Source organism: Mustelus asterias, chromosome 20 (genome assembly GCF_964213995.1).
Source record: "Mustelus asterias chromosome 20, sMusAst1.hap1.1, whole genome shotgun sequence".
NCBI classification, from domain to species: Eukaryota; Metazoa; Chordata; class Chondrichthyes; order Carcharhiniformes; family Triakidae; genus Mustelus; species Mustelus asterias.
In genome coordinates this window covers 1923989-1934212 of record NC_135820.1, presented here as the reverse complement: position 1 = coordinate 1934212, position 10224 = coordinate 1923989, and the positions used below count along the sequence as shown (strand labels likewise).

Genomic DNA, 10224 nt, shown 5'->3' with positions numbered 1-10224 from the left:
GAGGGAGTGCCGCACTGTCAGAGGGTCAGTACTGAGGGAGTGCCGCACTGTCAGAGGGTCAGTGCTGAGGGAGTGCCGCACTGTCAGAGAGTCAGTACTGAGGGAGTGCCGCACTGCCAGAGGGTCAGTACTGAGGGAGTGCCGCACTGCCAGAGGGTCAGTACTAAGGAAGACTAGCTTTATATTCCAGAATTATTAATCGAATTTAACCCGTTGCCCCACAGCATTAGCTGGGGGCCCCTGATTTACAAATGCATTGACGGGACCTCTCAGCCAGAATCTTCCCCTAACCACCAGGTCACCACCTCCCTCCTTTCTCCGAATCCTGAGAGATGGCCACCAGGAATATTAAAAATCCATCCTTGGCCTCTGAAGAATGATGTCTTTCTCAATGCAGACCCCTCTCTGGGCTGCCGCATGTTTCGTAAGTCACAATGCTGTGGGGAGTTTTGTAAACTTACCAAGTTATTGGGAGACTGTAACAGCCCCTCAGCTATAGGGAGTTTTGTAAATCGCAGCCGCATTTGCAACACGCCAACACTTCCCAATAAATAAAGCTGCAGCCTTGTGTCGGGACACTGTACATCTGCAGGATTGTCAGTGAATGTAACACACCACAAGACAATGAGAGTGTGTGTCTTCCTGTTGCTGCTCTTTGCTGGGGGCTCCTGGGGTGAGTTTGTCACTTTAAACACAGAGTTGTGTTTTTGTTCAGAGGCTGCAATGTGGAATTATAAAGTCAGTGCTTAGGGTGAGACCTCCCCTGAACTCCTGCTTATTTTTACTGTACCTGTTGGAACTAGTGTCTGCAAAGCTTCCATCACAGGCTCTTTATCACTCAGGATCATTTATTTAGTGCCTCTCTGGTTTGCTCTCTCGCTAATGGTTTCTCATTCCCTGGCAGTCCTCAGGGTGGCGCGGGGACACAGTGGTTAGCACTGCTGCCTCACAGCGCCAGGGACCCAGGTTCGATTCCCGGCTTGGGTCACTGTCTGTGTGGAGTCCGCACGTCCTCCCTGTGTCTGTGTGAGTTTCCTCCCACAGTCCGAGAGACGTGCTGGTTAGGTGCATTGTCCATGCTAAATTCTCCCTCAGTGGACCCGAACAGGCGACAGAGTGTGATTTTCACAGTAACTTCATTGCAGTGTTAATGTAAGCCTACTTATGACACCAATAAATAAACTTTAACTCACTGTCACTCTCACTCTCTCTCACTATCTCTCCCACTCACTCACTCTGTGTCTCTCACTCACTGTCCGCTCCCACTCTCCCTTGCTCTCATTCACTCAATCTCTCTCACTCTCTGACACACTCCCTCTTCCCTCTGTCTATCACATTCATTTTCTCTCTCTCATCCTCTCTCACTCTCTTTCACTCACTAACTCGCTCTCTCACAAATTTCCCATCGCACCTGCGATGGGAATCGTAGCAGGCGGGACAGGACCAGGGAAAGATCTGTTGACCTTGGGTGGGATTTGACCTCGGGTGGGATTTTCTGGCATTGGGGAGCGGGAATCCCGTCCTCTCTCCCTCCCCATCTCTATCTCATTCATTCTCTCTCTCTCACCCTCTCTCTCACACACATCCTCTGTCTTATTCGCTCACTCTTTCACCCCCTCTCACACTCTCTTTCACTCATTGGGGGGTTTTTCTGGCCATTCACGCCAGTGGGATTCTCCATTGCAGTGAATGAAGATTTGGTTGAGCGCCAAATTCTCTATCCTTTCTGGCAGCAGCTGGAGACTTCCAGCCATCCACTCTCTCCCTCTCTATCACTCTCTCTCACTCAGTTTCTCTCTCAACCCTCTCTCTCTCTCTCCCTCTGTCTCTCACTCACTCTCTCCTGAAAGCTCTGTATATTCTCCTCACCGCAGTACTTGCCTCTGGAATATCTTCCAGCTGTTAAACAGTTATCTGGGGTGAATGCAAAATTCTGCTGGAATCTGCAACAAAAACAGAAAATGCTGGAAAATCTCGGCAGGTCTGACAGCCTCTGTGGGGAGAGAATAAAGCCAACGTTTCAACTCAGTCTTCCCCCTTTTCCCAATCCTTCGCCATTTAAAGGAATCATTTTCCTAGAATCATAGAATCCCTACAGTGCACAAGGAGGCCACTCAGCCCATTGAGTCTGCACTGGATGAGAATATAGGAGGCATGGTTAGTAAGTTTGCAGATGACACCAAGATTGGTGGCACAGCGGACAGTGAAGAAGGTTATCTAGGATTGCAACGGGATCTTGATCAATTGGGCCAGTGGGCTGACGAATGGCAGATGGAGTTTAATTTAGATAAATGCGAGGTGATGCATTTTGGTAGATTGAACGAGGGCAGGACTTGGGTCCTGCGGCACGGTAGCACAGTGGTTAGCACTGCTGCTTCACAGCTCCAGGGACCTAGGTTCGATTCCCAGCTTGGGTCACTGTCTGTGTGGAGTTTGCACATTCTCCTCGTGTCTGCGTGGGTTTCCTCCGGGTGCTCCGGTTTCCTCCCACAGTCCAAAGATGTGCGGGTTCGGTTGATTGGCCATGCTAAAAATTGCCCTTAGTGTCCTGAGATGCGTAGGTTAGAGGGATTCGTGGGTAAAATATGTAGGGATATGGGAGTAGGACCTGGGTGGGATTGTGGTCGGCGCAGACTCGATGGGCCGAATGGCCTCTTTCCGTACTGTAGGGTTTCTATAATTTCTATGACTTACTCAGTTAATGGTAGGGCGTTGGGGAGAGTTACAGAACAAAGAGATCGAGGGGTACAGGTTCATAGCTTCTTGAAAGTGGAGTCACAGGTGGACAGAGTGGTGAAGAAGGCATTCAGCATGCTTGGTTTCATTGGACAGAACATTGAATACAAGAGTTGGGACGTCTTGTTGAAGTTGTACAAGACATTGGTAAGGCCACACTTGGAATAATTTGTGTACAGTTCTGGTCACCCTACTATAGAAAGGATATTATTAAACTAGAAAGAGTGCAGAAGAGATTTATTAGGGTGCTACCGGGACTTGATGGTTTGAGTTTTAAGGAGAGGCTGGGTAGACTGGGACTTTTTTCTCTGGAGCGTAGGAGGCTGAGGGGTGATCTTATAGAGGTCTATAAAATAATGAGAGGCATAGATCAGCTAGATAGTCAATATCTCTTCCCAAAGGTAGGGGAGTCTAAAACTAGAGGGCATAGGTTTAAGGTGAGAGGGGAGAGATACAAAAGGGCCCAGAGGGGCAATTTTTTCACACAGAGGTGGTGAGTGTCTGGAACAAGCTGCCAGAGGTAGCAGTAGAGGCGGGCACAATTTTGTCTTTTAAAAAGCGTTTAGACAGTTACATGAGTAAGATGGGTACAGAGAGATATGGGCCAAATGCGGGCAATTGGGACTAGCTTAGGGGTTTATAAACAAAAAAAGGCAGCATGGACAAGTTGGGCCGAAGGGCCTGTTTCCATGCTATAAACCTCTGTGACTCTATGACTGACCACAATCCCACTCAGGCCCTATTCCCGCAACCCCACAGATTTACCATGCTAATCTCCTGACACTACTGACAGTTTAGCATGGCCGATCCACCTAACCTGCACATCTTTAGACTGTGAGAGGAAACCGGAGCACCCGGAGGAAACCCGCGCAGACGCGGGGAGAACGTGCAAACTCCACACAGACAGTGACCCGAATCCGGGAATCAAATCCGGGTCCCTGGCGCTGTGTGGCAGCAGTGCCACCCGCCAATGCTGAAGGACTTTGAGTAAAAGCTTTCACATCAACACAGCAAGGTTTGTGGAACTCATGCCTTGTGGTGCTAACCCTAATGGGGACAAGGGACTGGTGTTTGTCCCCCGTCACTCCCCCTTGATGCTCCCATCGTTGCTGGCTGTGTTCTACAGACAGGGGAAAGACCCCCTCAATCTCAAACACTAACGGGTAAAGTCACGGTTTGAATCGAGGGTCAGCAAGCCTCAGACTTCCCGCTGCCTGGAAAATCCGGCCCAGATTTTAAAATTCGCGGGTTGTTTTTCTCTCGTGTGTTTTTGTCCGCACATGGTCTGGAGGACAATCTCCAAGTCCTGGAGACTCTGTGGCCTGGAGTGTTGGCAACACCATATCCCATGGAATTTCCTCATCTTCCCCCCGGACCATGGGACGAGGGGGGGAGGCCATCCCTCCCCTCGAACCTGTTCCACCATTGGATGTGATCATAGCGGATCAGCGACCTAACTCCATGTACCTGGCTTCTCCCCATTTCCCTTAATCCCCTCTGACTAAAAAAAACCTCCCAATCTCAGACAAGAAATGGGCGGCACGGTGGCACAGTGGTTAGCACTGCTGCCTCACAGCACCAGGGACCCGGGTTCGATTCCCGGCTTGGGTCACTGTCTGTGTGGAGTTAGCACGTTCTCCCCGTGTCTGCATGGGTTTCCTCCGGGTGCTCCGGTTTCCTCCCATAGTACGAAAGACGTGCAGGTTAGGTGCATTGGCCATGCTGAATTCTCCCTCAGTGTATCCAAACAGGCGCCGGAGTGTGGCAATTTTCACAGTAACTTCATTGCAGTGTTAATGTAAGCCTATTGTGATACTAAATAAACTAAACTTAGAACCTAACAATTGATACAGCATCAACTGCCATTCGTGGAAGGAGTGCCCCCACTGGCTTGTACCGTCCCTTCTGTGTTTACATGGGATTACACAGGATATACGGCCCAGAAACAGGCCATTCGGCCCATCTGCTCCCTGCGGGTGCCTATGCTCCACTTGAGCCTCCTCCCATCCTGTCACATCTAAGTCTATCGCGTAATTTGCTATTTCCATCTCCCTCGTCTGTAGGTCCAGTTTCCCCGAAAGTAAATCACCTCTATTTACATCCCAACTTCACCCAGAAAAACCTGGCTCTGAATCTTCGACAAGACCCCTTGGACAATATTTGTCCCAATCGTTCCCATCAGTGCTTGATATCTGGGAAACTTCAATCAATTCACGACTCCCTCCCCATCTCCCCCTCACCCCCAATGTCTAGGGAATTAGAACATAGAACATAGAACATTACAGCGCAGAACAGGCCCTTCGGCCCACGATGTTGCACCGACCAGTTAAAAAAAAAACTGTGACCCTCCAACCTAAACCAATTTCTTTTCGTCCATGAACCTATCTACGGATCTCTTAAACGCCCCCAAACTAGGCGCATTTACTACTGATGCTGGCAGGGCATTCCAATCCCTCACCACCCTCTGGGTAAAGAACCTACCCCTGACATCGGTTCTATAACTACCCCCCCTCAATTTAAAGCCATGCCCCCTCGTGCTGGATTTCTCCATCAGAGGAAAAAGGCTATCACTATCCACCCTATCTAAACCTCTAATCATCTTATATGTTTCAATAAGATCCCCTCTTAGCCGCCGCCTTTCCAGCGAAAACAATCCCAAATCCCTCAGCCTCTCCTCATAGGATCTCCCCTCCATACCAGGCAACATCCTGGTAAACCTCCTCTGCACCCTCTCCAAAGCCTCCACATCCTTCCTGTAATGTGGGGACCAGAACTGCACACAGTACTCCAAGTGCGGCCGCACCAGAGTTGTGTACAGTTGCAACATAACGCTACGACTCCTAAATTCAATCCCCCTACCAATAAACGCCAAGACACCATATGCCTTCTTAACAACCTTATCTACTTGATTCCCAACTTTCAGGGATCTATGCACACATACACCTAGATCCCTCTGCTCCTCCACACTATTCAAAGTCCTCCCGTTAGCCCTATACTCAACACATCTGTTATTCCTACCAAAGTGAATTACCTCACACTTCTCCGCATTAAACTCCATCCGCCACCTCTCGGCCCAACTTTGCAACCTGTCTAAGTCTTCCTGCAAACTACGACACCCTTCCTCACTGTCTACCACACCACCGACTTTGGTGTCATCAGCAAATTTGCTAATCCACCCAACTATACCCTCATCCAGATCATTAATAAATATTACAAACAGCAGTGGCCCCAAAACAGATCCCTGAGGTACACCACTTGTAACCGCACTCCATGATGAATATTTACTATCAACCACCACCCTCTGTTTCCTATCCGCTAGCCAATTCCTGATCCAATTTCCTAGATCACCCCCAATCCCATACATCTGCATTTTCTGCAGAAGCCTACCATGGTGAACCTTATCAAACGCCTTACTAAAATCCATATATACCACGTCCACTGCCTTGCCCCCATCCACCTCCTTGGTCACTTTCTCAAAAAACTCAATAAGGTTAGTAAGGCACGACCTACCTGCCACAAAACCATGCTGACTATCACCTATCAATTCATTACTCTCCAAATAACTATAAATCCTATCCCTTATAATTTTTTCCAACATCTTGCCGACAACAGAAGTGAGACTCACCGGTCTATAATTCCCGGGGAAGTCTCTGTTCCCCTTCTTAAACAATGGGACAACATTCGCTAACCTCCAATCTTCTGGTACTATACCAGAGGCCAACGACGACCTGAAGATCAGAGCCAGAGGCTCTGCAATCACTTCTCTTGCCTCCCAGAGAATCCTTGGATAAATCCCATCTGGACCAGGGGATTTATCTATTTTCAGACCCTCCAGAATATCCTGCACATCCTCCTTATCAACTGTAATACTGTCTATTCTACTCCCTTGCAACCCAGTGTCCTCCTCAGCTATATTCATGTCCCCTTGCGTGAACACCGAAGAGAAATATTGGTTCAATGCTTCACCAATCTCCTCCGGTTCCACACATAACTTCCCTCTGCCATCTATAATTGGAAGGAAATATTCTTGGGATGAGAGATTGATCTTACGAAGGCAGGTGGAGTAGGTTGGGCTGATACCCCATTGGAGTGCAGAAGAATGAGGGGTCATCTTAATGGAACAGATAAGACCCTGGAGGGGCTTTGCAGGGGTCGGTGCCAGGACGATGTCTCCACTAGTGGGAGTGATGAGAACCAGGGGACAAAGTTTCAGGATATGAGGTCTACCATTTCAGCCAGAGATGAAGAGAAATTCGTTTCCCTCAGAGGGTCACCAGCCTGTGGAATTCCCCTCTCCAGATAGAGCCTGGAGGAGAGGAATCGGGGTCAGAGTTAGATGGATTTTTGATGGACAAGGATTATGGGGCGGGGGGGTGGTTATTGGCAAAGTTCAGTTGAAACCATAACCACATCAGCCATGATCGATGGAGGCGATAGCCTAGTGGTATTATCGCTCATCTATTCATCCAGAAACTCAGCTAATGTTCTGGGGACCCAGGTTCAAATCTCGCCATGGCAGATGGTGGAATTTTAATTCAATTGAAAAATATCTGGAATTAAGGATCTGCTGATGACCATGAAACCATTGTCAACTGTCGGAAAAACCCATGAGGTTCATTTAGGGAAGGAAATCTGCTGTCCTTACCTGGTCTGGCCTAATGTGACTCCAGAGCCACAGCAATGTGGTTGACTCTCAACTGCCCTCCAAGGGCAACTAGGGATGGGCAATAAATGCTGTAAAATGCAACAGATACACCGGCATCTCCACGTCAACAAATGCTGGCCGGCCAGCGACGCCCATGTCCCACAAATGATTTTTTAAAAATCTTATTGAATGACGGAGCTGGTTCGAGGGGCCGAATGGCCTACTCCTGACCCTAAGTCCTACAGAATACACTGACGTTTGAGTAATCCCTCCCTCCCCCCCAAGGTGATGTGTCATCCATTATCCGTACAACACCCTTCTCTATAGTGGTGAAGGATGGGCTTTACCAGGTAACCTCTCTTTCTCTCTCTCTCTGTCTCTCTCTCTCCTCAGCTCTCATCTGCAAGCAGATCGGGGGGCGCATGAAGCAAATCGACGCCAGCAATGGTCAGGTGTTTGCGGTGGATTTCCATGGTAACGTGTTCACCAGGAAGGGTGAATTTTGGACCAGAGTGCCGGGGAACCTTGGCCATGTCACTGTGGGTGCAGCCGGAATCTGGGGGGTCGGCAGGGACCATAGGGTTTATAAACTTGTTGAAGGATCCTGGGCTATCATGGCAGGTAAGCACATCTCTATCTGTCCTGCTCGCAGTTACTCATGATGTGGAGATGCCGGCGTTGGACTGGGGTAAGCTCAGTAAGAAGTCTCACAACACCAGGTTAAAGTCCAACAGGTTTATTTGGTAGCAAATACCATTTGCTACCAAATAAACCTGTTGGACTTTAACCTGGTGTTGTGAGACTTCTTACTGCAGTTACTCCTGCCAGGGAGAGCATTCTACCATCCTCCATCCTGCCCTCAAGGAGAGATCTCTGCAGCCCTCCAGCTCCGCTCCATGTCATTCATTCATTCAATGCTTTGGAATGTGTCAGGTGCATCATAAATGCAAGCTCTTTCTTCCTTCCTTGGGTCAAAGCACATCACAGCCACGCAAGGACTTTCCAAAGTTTGGTCATTATCTTCATCATATAAATGTGAGCTTCGTACCACATCATCAGCATCCCAAGCTATGATCTATATTGTGCAACTATCCTCCACTCACTGCATTTTACCCGAGAAACCCCTTGCTTCAATCAGGAAGCTTCGCTGTCGTTTCAATCAAGGAACTCTGAGTGATGTAGTTCATAGAAACTCTTTTTAAATAGATCGCTGTGGACTGTTTGATGTGGTGTGCTGTTCACAGGGACTCTGTAGACTGCTCTGCTCTGCTGTTTAAATAGACTCTATGGACTGTTTGCTGTGCTCTGCCGATTAAATAAACCCTGTTGACTGTTTGCTGTGCTTGCTGTTTAAATAGACTAGATTTTTGCTGTGCTTGCTGTTTAAATAGACTCTATAGACTGCTGTGCTCTGCTGTTTAAATGGATACTGTAGACAGTTTGCTGTGCGCTGCTATTTAAATAGACTCTATAGACTGTTTGATGTGCGCTGCTGTTTAAATAGACTCTATAGATTGTTTGCGATGCGCTGCTGTTTAAATAGACTCTGTAGACTGTTTGCTGTGCTCTGTTTAAATAGACTCTATAGACTGTTTGATGTGCGCTGCTGTTTAAATAGACTCTGTAGACTGTTTGATGTGCGCTGCTGTTTAAATAGACTCTGTAGACTGTTTGATGTGCGCTGCTGTTTAAATAGACTCTGTAGACTGTTTGATGTGCACTGCTGTTTAAATAGACTCTGTAGACTGTTTGATGTGCGCTGCTGTTTAAATAGACTCTATAGACTGTTTGCCGTGCGCTGCTGTTTAAATAGACTCTGTAGACTGTTTGATGTGCGCTGTTGTTTAAATAGACTCTGTAGACTGTTTGATGTGCGCTGCTGTTTAAATAGACTCTGTAGACAGTTTGCCGTGCGCTGCTGTTTAAATAGACTCTGTAGACTTTTTCCTGAGTTGCGTTACTTAAATTGCCTCTTTAATCATCAAATAGATTCTGCTCTCTATAAAAATGGACTGTTTTCTGTGAATTCCACCCCCACCCTTAACTCACTGATGTGACATTGCAATGTCAATGGAATGTAATCTTCTTGTCCAAATGTGTCTCCCCACCGACAGGATTGCTGAAGCAGATTGATGCTGGTGGCGATCAGATTATAGCCGGAGTTAATGGAGGCAACTATGTCTTTTGTTCCAACAAACGAGACGCGGTCACAGCAGCCAGCTATTCCACCCCAGCCTACAGGCGCATCACGGGTAGAATGAAGTATTACTCGTGCGGACCCCGGACTTGCTGGGGGGTCCATGCGGTGGGCTACATCTACTGTCGCTTGCATATCCACCCAGTGAACTGCATTGGAACGCATTGGCTGAGGGTACCTGGTCGATTCCAGATGGTGGAGCTTGGAACAGATGGGACTGTCTTTGCAATAGATCGCGCCGGTGTGGTCTATCGCAGGTACGGCACTCGGGTCACACTGACGCCAGTTACACCATTCCAAAATAAACATGTAGTAAGAAATTTATTCCACAATTCATAGAATTTGAGAAATGACAGAACCTTCACAGGACGGAAGAAGGCCATTCAGCCCATTGTGTCCAGACAGGTTAATGAGTTGCCATCCAGTCTAACCCCATCCCCCAGCTCTCAGTCCATAGCTGGCTGGTTCCAGCTTTTCAAACGCATTTCCGAGTGGGTTTTTTTTTGTTAAACATGTTGAGGATTTCTGTCTCCACCTGCCCCCTCAGGGAGAAAGTCCCCACCACCCTCTGGGTGAAAAAATCACCCTGCAGGATCTCCTAACCCAAAATCTATGACCCCCCCTCCCCCCCCAAAGTTACGGACCC

General features: G+C 48.1%; 1 protein-coding gene across 1 annotated transcript in view; it reads left to right on the top strand.

Annotated features, from left to right (window-relative positions):
- The first annotated feature begins 586 nt into the window (after positions 1-586).
- The window catches only part of LOC144508199 (fish-egg lectin-like), a 15371-nt gene continuing 5733 nt past the window's right edge, over positions 587-10224 (top strand). Inside the window, exons 1-3 of the mRNA XM_078236015.1 lie at positions 587-673; positions 7775-8002; positions 9496-9835. Coding sequence (XP_078092141.1) covers positions 625-673; positions 7775-8002; positions 9496-9835 — 617 coding nt within the window. The 5' untranslated portion in view covers positions 587-624. The remainder of the gene's footprint in view (positions 674-7774; positions 8003-9495; positions 9836-10224) is intronic.